Source organism: Carassius auratus, chromosome 13 (assembly GCF_003368295.1).
Source record: "Carassius auratus strain Wakin chromosome 13, ASM336829v1, whole genome shotgun sequence".
NCBI lineage: Eukaryota > Metazoa > Chordata > Actinopteri > Cypriniformes > Cyprinidae > Carassius > Carassius auratus.
In genome coordinates this window covers 17,566,232-17,586,850 of record NC_039255.1, presented here as the reverse complement: position 1 = coordinate 17,586,850, position 20,619 = coordinate 17,566,232, and the positions used below count along the sequence as shown (strand labels likewise).

Sequence of the window (20,619 nt, the reverse complement as noted above, 5' to 3'; positions counted from 1 at the left end):
CTTGTATCACAAATCAGTTGAAAATCAGTTCACACTGCAAAATAAATTGCATTAAAAATAAATGATATGCTTTTTCACTGTAAATTATGACTTGTTCTTTTTCACTTCCAAAAAAGTACATTTAACCACATTTTGCTGTAAAATTTTATTAAGTCTCCATTAGCATATATAGTGAAGGTACTTACTATTAATCTATTAATGTTTTAATTGTCACATATGTAGTCTTTTATCATTAAAATTATGATCATTTTCACTAAGCCTTGGCAGCTACAGTTTGTACAGCCTCAAAAAAAGGAATGCACATTTGCGAACTCTTTTACATGCATTAACAAACACCCATTTATTTCTCAATCTCTTTCCTTTCACTGAGAGGAAAGAGTGCTCTTAGGGAATGCATGGAATGTGTGATGTACAGCTACAGAGGATGTGATGTGTGCACCTGCACACAGGATTGGATATCTGATGGCCTCAAAACAGTCTTTTTGCCTTCTGTCTCAATACGCTCTTGTCGTACTTGACAGTGATCCTCCGGTGTCGTCAAGTCTGTGCATTTCACTCTCACAACCCTTGCTCAAACTGCAGGCTCAGGGTCAAATGTTGAGGTGAAAGGTCACCTGCGGGTTCGTTTAACACAATCTTCCTCGGCTTCTTTTGAGAGGAAGTAAGCATGGTGAGATGAGAGGAAAATTGCCGGCAGGCGTTATCCTCTTTTCTGAGTGTGTGAGTGTGTGTGCAAACATTTAAAAAGGGTACATTATTTTTCATAGGTTAAAAACTTTTTGGGGGGAACAATAAGGTGTGAGCTGCTTGTCTCTGAAACATCTTTATTAATTATGGACATTTTTGATCATGTTTTGCTTGAAAATGAGATGAAGGAACACAAAAGAAGCTAATGTGTAAATTGGCAAACATTCGCTTTTAGTTTATAACTCCAGGAGCTGTTACAGAGAAACCAGCATACATCAGCCTGTATTTACCAGTCAGCCTACTGAATGACATCACGCAAATCACTCACACACACGCACTCATCCTGTTACACTCGAACACTCTAACACCAATTCCTACACTCCTATAGATACAGAGACCATTATTTACAGACATATACACCCTTGCCCCTATGCTGTGGGTACAGGATGGCTCAAGTTAAAACTGGCTGGTAAACTGATTCCTCACATCACTTAACCTTATTTAGTAGCTATAATTACCAAAAGATCCCACCAATTTCACCAGCATGTCTTAAAGCATTTGGAACTTTCTTTCTTTCCATTTTTTGATGAATTTAGCATGTTAGGCAACGTCATATTGAAATAAATAAATGTCCATTTTAGTAACCGACTATACAAAGAAACAACAAAATAATCAGACTCAAAAATATTGACTTGTGATAATTAACTTCATTGTTAGTTTTAAATAAGATTTCTTCCAAAAATAAAATAAAATAAAAAAGAGTGAATATATAAGATGGCTTCTTCTTAAAGGTGATGCATGTCTCAAACATTGGATAATTCCAGCAGAAGTATGTTAAACAACTATAGTGTTCAGTCCTGGGTGTAGATTACTTGCTGACCTGTTAAATTCATCCTCAATTCACAATCACCACACTCACATGGTCAGGTTCTCTGCGGTTAGGTTTAGAATCTGAGATATCATGACTAATAACATTAAATAATAGTGCTTTTCTTGGTCTTGTGTTCATTTGGGTAGTGTTTAGGTTGGTCTTAGGCGTCAGACATGACATCTATGTCCTCAGATCCACCCTGTTTGGTGGCAATTCTCCAGCGGTTAATGTGGTGGGTTCCCTTCTTCTTCTGTGTGCACTCCGGACCCTCTTCCTCCAGCTTCTGTCGCTTATACTTGGTTCTGCGGTTCTGGAACCAGACCTTCACCTGAGGGGAGCAGAAGACCATGACATCAGTCTCATAAAGGTTTTGGTGAGTATGCATAACTAGGCTGACAGTTTAGCCTGTCTGTCAATAAAGATTGTGACTGCTGCCCAGAAACACAGTTCAAACGCATTTGTGTTCTAATCGAGTCGTTTTAATGCCACAGATGACAGGGTACATGGCATTTAATTGCCTTTTTTTTGTCCATTTTAAATTTGTTTCAAAACTTGGTTGCATATCAGAAGAAATCCAAAAAAACACGAAAAAGTTATACATTTTAATTTTTTTTTTAATTAATTTAAACAAAAATTGTTCTAGTTTGATTTCTGACTTTCAATAATGGATTTCACACATTTCAAAAGAGCAGTCTATTCATAGCGCCATAAGTAGTAGCATTTGGGGAAACCAAGCACCCCTCGCAACAACACAAAAAACGATGATTTAACTTGTTTTATTTGATATATTTCTGAAGCGGTCTCCTGCGCGCTTCGCAGAATAAATTCACGAGATGCTAACTGAACCCTGGATCATTTTCCACAAAACATAGGCCTTAAGCCTAAAAATTAATTATTTAGTAATAAAAATAACAAATAGCCTTGGCTATATATATATTGGCTGTAAAAGTATATTTCTCTTGGGATTGTTGGTATACAGCAATGTTAATACTATTCTTTCTTAGATTAGTTTTTTATATATATAGTTTACAAAATTTTGTTAAATTTTACAAAAATAAGTGTGTTGTGTTGCGATATGATCAAATCATGTTAGTTGACGCTTACTTAGCCAAATTTTATTATTTGGAGGAACGCTGAGGAAATCTCACCTTGGGTTTAAACATAAATGAATATGACCATTAAAAATAAAACGTTTTCAGACTGAGCTTTACATCATTTGATCAGGGTGAATGGATTTATTCTTACTTATCTGAGCAAAGCAAGCAGGCTAGAACTCATTCCTGTCTAAAATGAAATGATATCACAGAGCGCAGTTAACAAAAGTCACCCATGACCAGCAGCGTGCTTTCAGACTCGGGTTTATTCTGTTATTGGCCCGTTTCTGGATTTAGCAAACAGCCCAAGTGTTGTTTACATTATCATTTACAGCAAAATCTCATCAGTAAAACATTTAGCATTCAAAATAAAAAAAAATATCATTATTATAGTCGTCAGTTTGACTCGTTGCACAATTTCATATCAAACGTTTAATAATAACTTTAAAAACATTTGGCCTATTATTCTTATTGTTATTATTGTTATTATTATTATAATTATTTGTGCTTTATTTATTTATTTATTTTACTCCTGGTTTCACATGAATAAATTTAACTAGTTATAACCTGTTTTTTTTCTGTTATGTGTGAAACTCTTAGCTCGACTAGGGACTTTCTCTACCGCAAGTAAAAGCTACTAAGACCATTTCACTTTTGTGCCTTTAAAAAGATTAGCTATAAAGAGATTTCAGATGGGAAAAACTGTTTTATGTGTGGGTGTGTGTGTTGTAGCACGAGTTTGCTAATGTTTACCTGAGTCTCGGATAGACTGAGGCTGTTCGCGAGCTGTTTCCGCTCGGCTCCGACCACATAGTGGTTCTTGTCGAAGGCTCGCTCGAGGCGCAGCAGCTGAGACGGAGAGAACGCGGTGCGGATCCGCTTGGGCTTCCTCGCGAACGGGCCGTGGAGTAACAGCGTGTCCTGCGAGACGTCGTTCCCTGAAATAAATAAAATAAGCAGCAACTTAATTAGTCTTTACAGTAGGCAGTTTAACCTGAATATAGACAGCAAGGGGCAGACGAAAACTGTAACCTAAGTAGGCATCATTTGAAGGGTCTCTTAATTTTCAACGAATATGAACGCCAACTAGCCTATATATCGACTTTAAAGTGTCGAAAATGTACCCCTGATTTTATGACTATTTTAACTTATATAACCTGTTTAAATAGTATTATAACTATTTTATGATTTATAGTTGTAGAATTTATTTAATAAACAAAAGCTATATTATGTCACTCCAGATTGATATGGAGTTAAAGCCTCTACACCCGTCAGAACATGATCAGTAATTCTGTAAAAAAAAAGTCTACATGTTTGATTTCATGACCGAGTAATATTTTAGGGATGTATTTACGACTCACTGAAAAATTATGAAAACAATGAGATTTTCAACAATATTTCTATATGTCTCTTCCATGGATATTGCTATCAGTTGACAATATATTTTGCTATATTTTGTCTGTCTATAAAATATAAAGTCCAAATAATTGATTAAACATTAATTAAAATCAATAGCCATGCCAAATAGTTGAGTTTTGTACTTTCTGTCATTAATGGCCATGTAATTTGCCTTTAACACCCATTACGCGTAAGTAACCTTTAACTTGATGACTGACTATAAAACAAAGAATGACAGGGTCCGTCGATTTTAAATGTTCTCAATTACAAACGTTTAACCATACAAAATCTGGCATTAATTATTAAGAATGGCCTATAGGTACTTACATAAATTTACACTCTTCTTTAAAGGTTATTATCACTGTTAGCTAATTTTTTTTTAGCTAACTAATACTGTTTTACCTTTACATTAACAATGTTCAGTTAGGGTTAGGTCTTTAGTCTTTAGACACCAGAAGAGAACAAATCATCGAATGAGCTATGAAAATAAAAGTGTGATAATGACGAGGTGTAACGAGTTCATCAGAGTAGTCATTTGTCATTAGCTCGACAGTGATAAGAAGTCGATAGTGTGGCAATAAAAATAATAATATTAGCAATAACAGAGTAATTAATTAAGAAGTAACTGTCAACTAATGAAATAGGTTATTAAAACAGTTAAAGTCATCAGGTAATCTTACGTTATTTATATGAAAATAAATCACTAACGGGATTAAGGCTAAATCCATTATTTAAACTGCATATAACTGGTGTAAAGTCTGAATTCAGGATCAAGCAATCATGTTATCAGAACTTTATAGCTATAAGCTTATACGCACATAATGCATTCATTTTTGGAGGTATGGCATTGTGCGTGGAAAGCCTATAGTATTAACTTGTGTGTGCCGCTTTAAGTATCGCCTCGGGGCATGGGCCAAAGCTGTAAGCATATCATTTGTGCATTTCATTTGCAGCTTATTCGGCGTTATTTTCCAATGCGAACTCCAAATATAAATGCATTCCTGCTTTACAGTAGTAAGTAATCTGTAGCCGCGAGCGAGCATTTATGACAATATGTCAGTAAAGTTCAGAGACACGCCAATAATACACAGAACGGGCTACTTTTACTGAACAAGAAAATCAGCCTACATGTACCTTTAAATATGCATAAGTTATTTTATTATTTTCATTTAGGTGAAAAAAAGTTGTTTAGCCGAATGCGCGGTGAACGCAAATATCCAGTTGCTTACCTTGAAACCGATGGCCAAAAAACCTGTTCCTTAAGACCCACGGATAGAAATTCAGTGGTTCACGGTGCTGCGTGCCAAAGAAATGCGGGTGCTGGATGTGTGTGCTGCCGAGCTGGTGCGGGTGCATGCTGAGAGGTGCATGGTTCACAGTCTCCGAAAACACCAGCTCGGGGTTTGGATAGAGCGCGCGGCCTGCGGGGCTTTGATACCCGTTAAGAAAACTGTCAGCAGGCGCCGTGTAGCTTAGGGCGGTAGGGCGAATAGGGTCTTCAGGTGTTAAGGGGCTTTCCTTCGCCACCAAAGACTCAATGGTAAAACAACGCTTCCCCGTTGCCGAGAACATTGTCCGTGACGGAACCAGTACAATCCAGCAGATGAAGCTCACCTTCGCGTCCTTTCACAACTCCTTTAGTGACCTCTGTCAGCAGCACTGATTTAGAAAAACATTGTAGCGAAGTCAGACATAAACGAAATACAAAACAATTTAATATTCCCTACTTTTGCCAGTTAGGCTACTGAGTAATCCATAGATCCACGAGTGTCCATAAATCATGAAAGAGAAAGTGAGAATAAAAGCTCGAGACCCATGGATTTGGATTTGAGGGACGCCACACAGTGTCATCTGAGACCTGCACTCATTGGATGAAAGCCCTTGGCGCACAGAGCTCCGGCGGTGGGCGGGTCCTTCTTCATTTGGGTCAGATAATGAACTCTATTAGTTTGATCATTCACTTCAATGGGGCTGCCTCCAACGGGTCACTTGCTACGATGTAGATATTCAAAGACTAGTTTCCTTGTCACGCGTCCAACAGTAATACGCAAGTCTTCAGAATATAGCTATATCACAATGGCTGGTCTATTCCAGCATTAATTTCGTTGTTGATTGTTGAGATGATTGCTTTTTAACGTTTCATTCAAATGTCAAGTTTCTTCAGCTATTCATAAACACAGCGACAATGGTGATAGGCCTACAGAAATAGTAAAAACGTGGATGTTTTTGTTGCTTCAATGGCTTTTTGACAAAAATAGCATTAGTTATTATTATTATTTTTTTTTTTTTTTTTTTTTTATTGAGTTGACTCACAAACCAACATCCCTGTCATATTTAATTTGAACTCTTAATAATGTTAGCAGTTAATGAGTTCTAGTAGGCTATTTATTTCCGCTTTCCATCCACCTTTTATGACGTGCATAATTTGAGTTTCAATAATAATAATAATAATAATAATAATAATAATAATCTGTCAGACTGCAAATGTATTGTTGTTGGGGAACAATAAGCAGAACATAGCCTAATGATCTTAAATTCGTCAAAGCGATGACACTTCCTTTGTCTGTATAAACCTATTACAGTCATCTTTTTAGTTTAGTCTTTAACCAGTGGCTGTTGATAATAACGAGGAGTCGCTGACCCGTTCACGCAGTAACGTATTAACTCGTTTCACTGCGTGATTTCCAGACCTGCACATTGATAAGATCTCATGTCAGGCCAGGCCTCATGCACCTGTTTCCGATCACTCAGACGGTCAGAGGACTGAGCGGGTGAATTATTGAAAATTTTCCATCTCAGTGTTTGATAAGAGTTGTGCAGGCATTGCGAAGAAGGCTTCAAGCTATAGCTCACGGCTGCCGCGCTATTAATTTACAGGCCTATGTATTATCTTGTGGGGCTGTTCAGCAACCGTTTAATGTCGTGTTTTTAAAGCTAATGATTAGGCTACATGTTTGACAGGCTCGTTAACTCCAGTGCGCATTAGAAAATCATTACAGAGTGCAGAACAACATGTTGAGCGTCAATATATAGCTATATAAAAAAGCAAAACCCCGTGAATGCGCACGGTTGTGCTTTAATTTAAGATAACCCTCTGTACACTAAAATAATGAACTAGACGTCTTCTCGTTTGTTATAATGAAAACATTAGTAGGTTCCAAGAGATTCAATTTGTTAAAGGTTCGTAGGCCTACTTTATTGTTTTCCTTTACCCAAAATTGTGCTTAGGCCTACCATTATTTGGAAGAAAAGAAATGTTTCATGCACGTCATATTTAAATTATATAGTATATTTATCAGCAGTTTGTATATACAATAAGTAATAATAGCTTACAAATTGTTGTTGTATATTTTGCTTTGTGTGTGTGTGTGTGTGTGTGTGTGCTATTGCTATATTATGTTTAAACATTGCACACAGTCTTCATCGCTGTATACAGCTGACTGTACTATTATTAATTTTAAAAGGTATTTTTATTGCTTTTAAGTCAGACAGACTATTTGTTTATTTGAATCTTTAAATTACATTCAATTACACTTAAAGTGTCCAGTACTTTTATTGTCCTTGGCATTTAGTATCTTGGTTGAACAAGTGGCAATGAATCTCTGCTGCAATGAATGAATTGGCAATGAATCTCTGCTTTTTTTGTCAGTTGTGTGATGAGTTAGAAATAAAACATGATTAAATTGTGCAATATTAGTGTAATGACTTCAAGAAATACTTAGCTGAAATGAATGTGGTATTATTCACATCCACATGCATAACAATTAGACTAATAAAATGTTTTTGTCTAATACAGTACCTGCTGAGTTTTTTACTGTACCATTAGTTGCAGATATCTTCTCAGCATTTTAGACTATGCTCAGCCTTTCTGCCAGAGCTGTGTTCATGGCATTGCATAAATGAGCAGTAAATCATAATCTGTACTGTCGCACATTTGAAATTACATTTGATATTTAATCTCGATATAATTCCTCATGAACATAAGGAATATGGAACAAACTCGTTCATACAAGCATTCTGAAAAAACTATTCATGGATCTTTATCTGTGACATACATGGACCTAAAGGATGCAATGAAGTGACAGGGAAAGAGATTGAGAGAGAAACTCCTCAACATTTCCGTCTGCCACTCTTCTCTCTTGTTCCATAATTAAGTGCTCAAGGAATCTGTAATGAATGCTAATGGGGCAACCAGCCATCTGCACAAACACAGAATTAAAAACTACCATGCTGAGAGAGAGAGAGAGAGAGAGAGAGAGGGATGGGAGGACTAGAGATAGATTTAAACCTTTCATCAAAAGGAATCATTTTAAAGGAGGCTAGGCTGTACGCAAACACCATCTCACTTTCTCTCTCCCATTTCCTGATTTGAAAACTGGGATTTCTTAAATGAAGCAGGACACAGTCAAAGATTCAGAGAGCACATGTAAAAACCAAGAGAACTTACCACTATGTCACGCATAGGGAACCCTTATGTAAGTGAGCTGTATTTGCAAAGTTTTGGACCGTGTGTTGAAGAGCTTGTTAATCATCCAAAACTACATTCATGTGATAACTATACTTAAAATATCTATTATATATTACACAATATAATATTTAATATAATATATTGTTATAATATATAATAAATATAATAAATATAAACTTTATGGAACATCTGACCATTACACCAAATGATATGGATTTCGAAATATATGGAGTTGGTCCACGCTTTCCATCTGTAACAGCTGGAAAAAGTGCCTTCCACAAACACCTTCCAATAAAGTTGGAAGCATAGCATTGCCCAAAATTTCTTGCAATGCTGAAGCATTAATATTTCCCTTCACTTAAAATAATGGGCCTAACCCCTGAAAACCTGTCCCATACCATAATCCCTCCTCTACCACACTTCCCAGTTCACACATCCGCCAAACCCAGACTCGCCCATTAACCTGCCAAGCAGAGAAGAGTATCTCCACAGAACAGGTTTCCACTGCTCCAGAGTCCATGCTTGCATGCTTTACAGAACTATATGATGTTAGACATTGTACATTGTGATGTGAGGGGGTTAGTTCACCCAAAAATGAAAATTAGCCCATGAGTTACTCACCCTGAAGGCATTAGGTGTATATGACTTTCTTCTAATATCTAAAAATATCTATATTCAAAGCGTAATAATCACTTTAATCTAGTTTGCTCCAATAGTTGTACACAGAAGCAGTTCTAGGCAGATGACGTCTGAGGTCAGTGGTGCGGGGTTTCCAATAATATACCACAGATGAAATATCTATAACAGGGATGAATTTTTACTGGAATTATTGCAAAAGTTTGCATCCTATCACATAACTGAGCTATTCATAAATGCAGACTTCATGGCTATAGGTGTTTGTTTTTATAAACCTGTGTCAATGGAGCTGATTGAAACACCTGAAATGCAATTATTGAAATAAAAAATAATTGAAACACACAAATATGTATATTTATTTAAATATATATTATTTAAATGTAAATAAATACATTTAATATACATTTAATAATATATAAATTACATTTATATGTATATTTTTATATTAATATATTTTAATATATTTACAATACAAAATATTATTTTTTTATTTATATTTATATACAATTTTTATATTAAAAATATATATAAATATATCTTAATTGTATTTAATTAAAATATAAGCAATATATTATTAAAATATGAAGCTATGTTCTTGTAAATTCTCCAAACTCTCAGATTCATGTTGTTACCCATATTTGTATAGCAAGGGACACTGTTTAGACTTCTAGCTTTGACTGACCCAAAATAATTTTACTGTTAATTTTTTTCATATTGAACATTAGTTTCTAAATGAGCTTTAGAATCCCGTTTCCCTAATTGATTAAAGATAGCCTCGACTGGAGTTTCTGTTGCTGTCCGCTGCTGCCCTCTGGTGGTAAAGAATGTGTTTTTGCATTAAACTGTTTTGTGGAGGTAGAAAGACCAAGGATATATTATAGGCATGTTTCTTAATTAGTGCGTAAAAGCATTTTGTCTTTTTGCCGTTATATTCAGAAGAACAAACATTGTATGGGAATATTATAATAATAAATATAGTTTATTTGAACACCTACACAGACCAGTGGGCTACATCTCAAATTGGTACTATACCAGTAGTTTTCATTCTGCATTGTAAAGTAAACCATTTAATATGTAAGTATATTTACATTTCTATCTTTGTACTCCACCTTTAACTTATGCAGTTAAATATAAAAGTCCACATTGAAACTAAGAGAGACCAACTAAGAAAATTTACTCAGATCTATCATCAATTCTCTTATAAAATAATTATTTGTGCCATCCCAAAGAGGCACAAAATAACTTTCACAGACTTTTACATGAACTGTTTGCTCCTGGTGCATGAACTGCCCAACTCAATCCGAGAAGTCCTTATCCATCTTCAAGAAACGGCTAAAAATGAATCTCTTTCTTCTTCGTTTGAGCCTCTAACTCTAGCACTCTCTAATCTATTTCTATGCTTACGACTTGTCTTCTTACTACTTGTCTTCTTATTTTCTTGTTTTATTTTTATAGAAAAAAAAAGACTCTTTAACACTAGCGTTCCCAATTCTTTTTCCATTCTATTTACTTGTTTTTTATTTTTATTTATAATAAAATAAAACCTTGCTATGTGTACTGCTAACCTAGTCTTGTCACAGCAAAACTGGGCACTTACATATTATTGCCATAAAAACCACTAACATATTATTGCCCTTCTTGTGGTTTTGGTTTCTTCTATGATCATCATTTAGGTCCCTTTGAACAAAAGCATCTACTAAATGTAAAAGTTTTGTAATAAGACTGTATTTTAACACATAGATTAGATTTGAAATTAGATGTTTATTGTATCATTTTACACTTGACAGTTAGAAACATTCATACCAACAAGAATAAATAAATGAATAAATATATAAATATGTTATAAATTAATCAGATAACAATTCAGCCCGTATTCGAAAAACATTTGATCTCACCACTAAGAGTTCCCCTATATAGCAGTAAATGTTTTTAGCATCTCTTTAAACCTTTTCACAAAGCTGCTGAGACAAACTTGTACCAAGGAACCCAGAGAAGTCTTCAGTGAGAGTCAGGGGCGGGGGTTGACCTCGTTGCTATGGATGATGTCAGCACGCTTACTAACTATGCCCTCAGTGATTGGCTGATAGTCGCTGTCAGAGATTTATTCATAGAAATATTTAAGAGTAAAGATAAATATTTAAAATGTAAAAATGTTGCCACATTCAAATAAAGATTTTAAAATGCAGGCTAAGTGTCACTAATTAAACAAGTATGTGTTCAGCTAATTGTCAGCATCTAATATAGGTGTGCTTCTCATAATTAGTGAATATGCATAAAAACTGCCTTTTAAATAACAGAGTAGAATAATTATGGCTAGAAGTAATCCAAACTGGACGCAAGAACAGCTGTTACTTCTTGCCCAACTGGTCAATGAAATCAAGTACATAGCCTAATCAAAGGAAAATATAGAGTTCTAAACTGAAGGTGATGCCTTTATAAAAGCTCATTATGGTCAAATATTTTAGGATTGTTTGTGACTTGGTCTTAGTGGCTAAGGAGTTCTCTTCACGTTTCACAGATTTAGGAGCTAGTTTTAGTACCAAAATGCCTTGTGAGTCCTAAATATAGGATTTGACATGCCCATTATTTTTAAGATTTTCTTTTAAAAAGGTCATGTAATGATCTTCGTTTAACTTTGAGCGCAGCTGTTTTTACATTTAATCTTTGATGCATCGTCTTAATTTCTTCAAGGAAGCTTTTAGGAGAGTCTTTTTTCCCGAGATCTTGGCGTATTTGTAGTTTTTCATCTTCAGTCCATAAGTCTTTGGTGTTATACCTTGAATCCAGCTTGTTTAGTGAGAAAAAGAAAAGAAAAAGAGAATTTGATGCCATCAGATGAGTGCAGTACAAAATGTTACAGTCATTGATGTTACAGTCATTCTAATATTGCTCAATTTAAGAATCATTCATTTTATTTAACATGTGAACTGATGTTATACATAAGTGGCTTTAAAAAACAAACAAAAATAATGATTTCCTGTAAAGCAAACTTACCTTCAATCTCTCAATAATATATTCAGTTTCGCTTAATTTGAGTTTGCCAAGGCCAGTTGCAATGCACTCCTTCAACGTAGTATTCACCTAAACAGAATGACACAACACTGTGGATTAAGCACTTATTTAGGTGGATTTATACATTCTTTATACAGCTACAGAGTTAAGGCTGCTCTATGCCTGCTCAAAATTCAGTGTAAATGTGCAATGTCAGACTAAATTATGTCACTACAGCCCCTAGTTTCAAAGTATACAATTTCATGACACCTCTAAAAAACATTAAACAGTTTGGTAAAGACATCTAAATGCCACTTCAGAAGCGTTTCTGTGCTACTTTTGTGGAGTAAAATTTGCATTAGTAATGAGGTAAGATAAAGCAAGAAAAATCACATAGAAATCAATAACTGATACAAGTCAGTTTGACTGACTGATTGCAGGTCAGTGTAAATGTAAAATAAACATGCCTTACCGAACAAGTGAAGTTTTGACATTTGCATGGTCCTTCCTGCATGAGAAAAACAGTCCACTGTTACTGCTTTATTAAAGCAGACTTGTTTTAAAGTATTGTCTGCCATTGGCACAACCATTTTGAATTTACAGTCTCAGAAAAAAAAACTTTAACTAGTACAATTTAGGCTACTAAAACATACCATCTAGAGTTAAATAAGGTACAAAGATGTACCTTTTAGCTTCTGTACCTTAGAGTACCACTCCAGTGCCAGATTTTACACTTTTGTTTATGAGAGCATAGAAATTGAAACTGCTAAGTCAAAGCAAAATTTCTTCTTTGGTGGTAAAAGGATTTGAGCTTATACAGATGGAACAATCATGCAAATGGAAAGGAAGTCAGAGCAATGCACAAATATGATACTATCTTGTGTTATTCTGATAAGCATTAGTCTGTGGTTCAACAGTATGTATGAGACCCAGCGTATTAACAGGTATCTACATGTTTCAAGTTTCAAATGCACATTCTGGAGCCCAGCAAACACTGCAAGAGCTTTAAATCAAGTACAAAATCAAATGCAGTTTGTGAGTAATTTTCTTTTTTTTTTTTTTTACCTCATTGCATTTTTCTGGGCAGTCCTGTAAATTAATGAAAGAAAGACAGATGTTTGAACATTAAGAAATGTATACATTTTAAACATCCTCAAAAGAGTCAAATTTGTAGCATGATTTTTAGTACTTACCATAAGTGTGCTATCGGGACCCAGTCTTGCTGTATTCAACATAATTTGGAAGTCTATATCGAATTCTGAAACCTGAGCAGAAAGACCGATGGCCAGCAGAAATATGAAGCATGCATAGGTATTCATTGCTCTATTTCGGAGTTGTCGTGAAGTTGTTAAGTTGTCGTGAAGTTGTCAATTGATCTGATTGATGAGTTTTCAGGGCTTCAGCTTTTAAACTCCTGAAAGAGTAAAAATTCCATAGAAGCGGGAAATCCCTGTCGTGCTGAGTACTAGTTATTTGTCATATGCCCACAAGCAGCTTTACCTAGTTACCGTATACCTGCCGCATTATCTCCTGAATCTCTCATTTTCACCTGGAAAATTTGGCAGCATCATTATGAGAATATCCTTCCAATTCTGTTTGGACACAGAAATATGACTCTGAAAGAAAGGTTATCTCTGAAAAGGGACTTTTTTCAACTAATTTACTTTTGACTACTCACAGCTTTCCTTTTTCCTCTGTGTTTAATGCAAGACTTAATACAAGATCACTATGAATTAGATTTTTTTTGAATGTGTTATAGTGTTATAGACACATTCTTAAAATTCAAAAAATAATGTTGATGCATTACAAAAATCCTGTTCCTTATATGACCAGCATGAGTGACTCACTAAATGCTAACAGATGATCGTGATGTAGCCTAAAATAAGGACAAAAATCGTGTCCACACCTGTGAAATATGAATTGAGGTACAGCAAACTTGAAATTAAAAAAGTACAGAAATTACAAAACTGATTACTGCTAGAAATAATGACTGTTTTCAAATAGGTTTCCTATCCCATCTGCCATTTGTTGGAAAGGTTTGTCCTTAACTCACATCATTGGTTGGGCCAGTGCAGCTCAGGAGGACTGATGCATAATTAAATGGTAAATGCTATGAAAAAATGTAATAATCATTCCAGTGAGAGATTAATTTACTAAATTCACATTATAAAATTATTTGTAAAGAAGGCATTCTTCTGTACAAATCCTAGTTTTGTACTTCTAATTAGTGACAGTTGGTTGATGGGCGCTTTTTATTGAGCTTCTTTTGGACTGAAGCACTGTAACACCCACCCAGTGATAGAGCTTTGAATACCCAGGACAATTTTTATATGACTCCTACTGGATTTGTCTGAAAGAAAAAAGTCATATACACCTAGGATGACTCAGGGGTGAGTAAAACACAGCCTAATTTAAATTTCTGGGTGAAGAAACCCTTTAAGTCCACTTAAGTGCGACCATTTATTTACTATTTCATGCCCTTAGGAATGAGTAGCAATAGCATCCAGTGAAATTAAAATGACAGAACTATCAGAATCTTGATAATACATGAAAGATAATAGATTCCTAATCTCCAGTTGTGCCTTCTGTGAAATTTGTTTTGTTTATTTTTTTTTTCTCCTGAGTTTTGACTATTGTGTTTGGTGAATCCGGATGACTTATCTCTGAGAGATTTATAGACAGATTGTTGCTATTATTAAGTCTTACTCTGCTCTGCTCTGAAGTACTGTTGATAACTTAATATATCACATAATAAACCGTTTTTGGCTGTTCTAAAAGTCCATTTATGATATGTGTTTGACAGAGAGCTGTGGCAGGCTGCTGGGACATGTGAAGTTAAGAGCTCTTCAGATCCTGCTGAAGTGCTAAGACAAATATTTCTGTCCAAACCAGCTGAGAGTGGAAAATACTAAAATAGGTTCCCGCTACCCTTTTATGGATTACTATGAGATTTGAGTGCAATATTAGCTTTGTTCATATCCAGAAATAACTCTTAATGCAGGAGCAGACTGTCTATTTGGAGTTCTCCTCTTACAGAAAGCGGGACACATGGGGTTATGCTTCAGTAAATCTACAGCTGTAGTGGCCCCCTACACTGGGGTTCAAAGCAGTGAATCAGGAGACCAAGCTAACAGCGCCTTCAATTTGGGACGATCCAACCTCTGCGGCCCAGGCTGCCAAGAACAAGACTGACCCTGGGGTGTGGAGCAGGAGAGCCAATCCTCCCGCCAAATGCTACCTGGAGCTAGGAGGCAAAGATACAGAGGAGCTTCAGACATCCAGGGAGGTTGAGGAAGAGGAGGACATCGTCAGAGATGAAGTGGTGGAGCTGCTGAATGTCTCTGACAGTGAGGGGAACCTGAGGAGTCAGTATCTGGACTGAGTATTGTTAATATGCAGTATAATAAGATCAAAACAGTGCAGCCATTCTGTGTGGGTTGAAAAGGAAAACTGAGTCATTGAAGAAAGATCATTCAGAAGAGACATTTTTGGACTCTGATTCATCATCATCTTAATGGTGTCAGATATGTGGTTTAAAACAGATTTCATACATAATCTTAAAAGACTTTGAGTATTATTTATATTTACAGCACATTTCTTGTACAGAACTCAGATAATTTGAACACATTTCTGTTCCTGTCAAGTCGTCCTTTTAAACATAATTCAAATACAAACCCGATTCCAAAGAAGTTGGGACACTGGGCAAATTGTGAAGGAAATTGAAAAAGGAATGGAATAATTTACAAATCTCATAAACTTATATTTTATTCACAATAGAATATAGATAACATATCAAATGTTGAAAGTGAGACATTTTGAAATGTCATGCCAAATATTGGTTCATTTTGGATTTCATGAGAGCTACACATTCCAAAAAAGTTGGGATAGATAGCAATAAGAGGCCAGAAAAGTGAGAATGTACATATAAAGACAGCTGGAGGAACAATATGCAAATTATTAGGTCAATTGGCAACATGATTGGGTATAAAAAGAGCCTCTCAGAGTTGCAGTGTCTCTCAGAAGTCAAGATGGGCAGAGGATCACCATTCCCCCAATAATGTGGCGAAAAATAGTGGAGCAATATCAGAAAGGAGTTTCTCAGATAAAAAGTGAAAAGAGTTTGAAGTTATCACTATCTACAGTGCATGATATCATCCAAAGATTCAGAGAATCTGGAACAATCTCTGTGTGTAAAGGTCAAGGCCGGAAAACCATACTGGATGCCCGTGATCTTCGGGCCCTTAGTTGGCACTGCATCACATACAGGAATGCTTCTATTTTTGAAATCCAGGTACTGAAATGGCCAGCCTGCAGTCCAGATTTTTCACCCATAGAAAACATGTGGCACATCATAAAGAGGAAGATGCGACAAAGAAGACCTAAGACAGTTTAGCAGATAGAAGCCTGTATTAGACAAAAATCTGACAACATTCCTATTCCTAAACTTGAGCAACTTGTCTCCTCAGTCTCCAGACGTTTGCAGACTGTAAAAAAAGAGAAGATGCCACACAGTGCTAAACATGGCCTTAAACAATTTAAAATCAACTTATTTTCCCCTTAAAATTATGTTTTTTTTTTCAATTTAAACATTTGATATGTCATCTATGTTGTATTCTAAATAAAATATTGAAATTTGAAACTTCCACATCATTTATTCACAATTTGTAAAGTGTCCCAACTTTTTTGGAATCGGGTTTATAATTAATAGTAAATTTAATTGAATAAGTTGTTGTGATTTTATATTTGTTTAAATAACCAGAACTTATAGAGCTATTTCCTAGATTTGTGTAAAGCAGGTTTATTTGGCAGTTAATAATGATGGGGAAAACAATGTTCCACGTAAGTCAGCTCATCTGTCACACAATGGAGTTTCTAGTGCTACTCATTATTATTCAAGGGCTCGTGAGAGATACGGCCTGGTTATAATTACTCATACAAGTATGGTTGTTTAGATGCTTAAACTAGATTACTTCTGGCTGGAAATAGATAAACCTTTTGTCTGAATAGTGACAGAATGCATGAATCACAATTTGTTGGTTACAGATAACAGGGTTTCCTTTTCTGCAACAGGAGAGATATTTTTCTTCGAAGTCAGGGGAAACCCACTGATGGCCTTTATGAACCCAAACCTGCATATTCTCTTTGGGATTTCTGTCTTACTTTCCAGACTCAGGGATGCCCTTTACATGATATTTTTATGCAATGGGTAAAACTGAATTGACTCTGAAATGAAGGAAATATATTAAAGGTATATTTGTTTAATGTTTAGAAATTACTATTTTAATAAAGACACAATATATACTGAAACATGATGACACATAGCTGTTTGTGATTCTTATAAGCCATTAATTTGACCTTACATGAACGTGTTTAATACTATTATAAGGTGTTGGACTGTTTCAAGTTTTTGTGAAGGAGGATTTGGACACAATGGAAGTAAAGATATTTTTGTCTGTATTATTATAACGTGAATATATGCTGCTGTATGGGGCTGTATTAAGTCAAAAGTCCAATTACACATATAAGAATAATCACGAAATTAGAATGTTTTTGAACACATGAACCAAAATCACAGTTTGAACTGAAAAGTTGAACTATGATGCCAGAACACGTATAAGTATATATGCATTTAACTAAATATCTATCTATAATGTGATGATTTATTACATTTACATTTACATTCATTCATTTAGCAGACACTTTTATCCAAAGTGACTTACATATGAGGACAGTGGAAGCAATAAAAAAAAATGCAATGATATATACCGGTAAGTGCTTTTAAATAATATAATAAATAAAAAGAAAATAGATAGAATACAAAAAGAATAGAGCAAGCTAGTGTTAGAGGTCTTATATATATATATATATATATATATATATATATATATATATATATATATATATATATATACACACACACACACACACACACACACACACACACACACACACACACCAGCTTGCTCTATATACATACATTGCATAATAAATGAAAAAAAAAAAAGATTAGAAAGGTAGTTCGAATTTTTTTTAAGATTAGAATGAGAATAGTGAGTGTTAACATTAGAGGGTCAAATAAAGATGGAAGAGATGTGTTTTAATCCGATTCTTGAAGATGGCTAAGGACTCAGCTGCTCGGATTGAGTTGGGGAGGTCATTCCACCAGCAGGGGACATTTAATTTAAAAGTCTGTAAAAGTGACTTTGTGCTTCTTTGGGATGGCACAATCAAGCGAAGTTCACCAGCAGAACGCAAGCTTCTAGAGGGCACATAAGTCTGAAATAACAAATTTAGGTAAAGGGGTGCAGAGCCAGGGGTAGTTTTGTAGGAAAACATCAATGCCTTGAATTTAATGGAGCAGCTATTGGTAGCTAGTGCAAATTGATAAACAGAGGTGTGACGTGTATTCTTTTTGGCTCATTAAAAAAAAAGAGTATTAAAATACTTATTAAACATTTAATAAGTGCCGTATTAAATCTACGGGACTTGATGCATTTAAGCTTCGCTATTTTAACAAAGAACAGAAAAGATAAGTCTCGACAAACTGTGTTCGCTCGGGGCTCACACTTCCTCCCAATTTGTCTCCTGTGACCTCGGTGTGTTTAGCTAATCTGTTTCATTAAGTAGCTGCAGATTTTCACTCGATCTGAACCAGTTGGGAGGAGTCTCAAACATAGGCTATGCGCTACTGCCACCTGCGTGACAAGTCAAGCAGTTCGCCATCGCCACCTGCACTCATTACTTGCCTAACTTTGACTGTCTTACAGTAGCTACCGATATAAGCGGTTGAGATAAATTAATTTAAATGTAAGTCTTTTTCTCCGTGTTTGCTGGGAATCTCCTGCTTCGCACATTATGCCCACTAAACTGTCTTGGATTTGAAATTGTTGTCGTCTAAAGCTTGTGAAAACGGATTAATGTTGCACAGGGCGTCGCATTAGCATCAAGTGCTCGCTTTAAGTAGGGCCTGGCCTCGGGCTCCTTTCAGTCCGTCTTTCAGTCAACGCGTTAGAAGTCATTGTGTTCACATACTAAACCTTTCACAAAGACACAATAGCTTGCGTGTAGTTCAAACGCTGGTGATTAATGTTAATGATCATTAGATGGAGTGCATGCACCTTTCACTGCAAATAAAATGCAAAATTGAACGTTTTTACGTTTCCACGCTAAAATACTCAAAACTAATGCTACTTTTAAACTGACTTCTTGGCTGTTTCCCACATAATATAACCTTTAAAATTGTCTTTTTGTGTAACCTGATATATTAAGGATGATATAATAATAATTAGTCTTCAATAAAATCAATGAATATAGATGCTGAAGCACAATCTAAATTGTTATTCAGTGAAAAACTACAGGCTTGCATACAAACACTTGCATGCATTACAGTCTGTGTTAAGGATTTTGCCTGTTGTTTGTGATTATTAACCAATTTCATCCCTTGATCTGAAGGTTTAAATCTGTGTTCTGAGGATGAAGGGAGCTGCTGTAACCCAAGGGGTGTTAGATAAGAGGATGATGTATCTCTGAATCAGTGAGACACTGTGCTAATACTAGCAGTGGGGGGCACACAGAGGCCCTGAAGGTGTCTTGTGGGGGTGAGAGATGACTAATTGGAATAGTGAGCTCTCCTCCCCTTTTCCTGCTGCATCTGTCCTGTGGCTTTTCCCAGGGTCCCCCTCCCTGTTGGACGTCTTGACCTACTGTGAGATTACACCAGATCACATCGCAGAAAGTCTGTCTGCACGTAAACAAATTTAGAAATCCACACACGCCTGGAAATCCGTCAAATAAAAGAGGAGAGATGGGACAGCAGTGGAAGATTGATGCACGATCCGTTTCTTGCTGTTTCAAGCGCTTTCTCTCTTTATCTTTCTTTATCAATGTACTGCATGTCGTTGAGAGCTTCCAGAAGTAGCCTACCTGTTTGGAGATGATTTAGGATTAAGGATAAGAGGTCTCATGACAGTGCTCTCATAATAAGCTTTATTCTTCTCTAAAGCTATTAATCATGTGAAATGCAACCCGTGGGCCAGTGATGAGTGCTGCAGCACAGAAATCTTCCTGCAAACTCTCATAAATAAACACACATTAATATTGTGCTAATAATGTATTTTTTTTCTTTACTCTAAGGTAAATATTTGTTGTTATTATTCCAAAATGTATGCATCATTTAATTTTGAATTATAATAATAATTATATATGTGTTCAATACAATGTCTGTGTCTTTCTATTTCAGACTTAATTTCCATTCACCTACAGGGTGAAAGAGTCCAAAAGGTCATATTATCAAAGTTTAAATCATCTGACTTCCCTTATCTTTGATCATAGTTTTCTGTTATTTTAAAGATTAAACATTATCCATTGAACAGATTCTTTGGGCTTTTCTGTATTCTTGCCCTTAAGGTTTTAACTAGATTAAAAGAGTGGAACAGAAACATTGTGATGAGTTTGTTAACTAGTGTGTTAATCAG

General features: G+C 35.5%; 1 protein-coding gene across 1 annotated transcript; it reads right to left on the bottom strand.

The window, feature by feature from the left end:
- Positions 1-652: 652 nt before the first annotated feature.
- LOC113112904 (homeobox protein EMX1) lies at positions 653-5,899 on the bottom strand. The gene is made up of 3 exons (XM_026278822.1): positions 5,280-5,899; positions 3,406-3,590; positions 653-1,886 (listed from the first exon to the last, which is right to left on the bottom strand). The coding sequence occupies exons 1-3, from the start codon at positions 5,620-5,622 to the stop codon at positions 1,719-1,721; spliced, it is 696 nt and encodes a 231-aa protein (XP_026134607.1). The 5' UTR covers positions 5,623-5,899; the 3' UTR covers positions 653-1,718.
- Between the last annotated feature and the right edge of the window lie 14,720 nt (positions 5,900-20,619).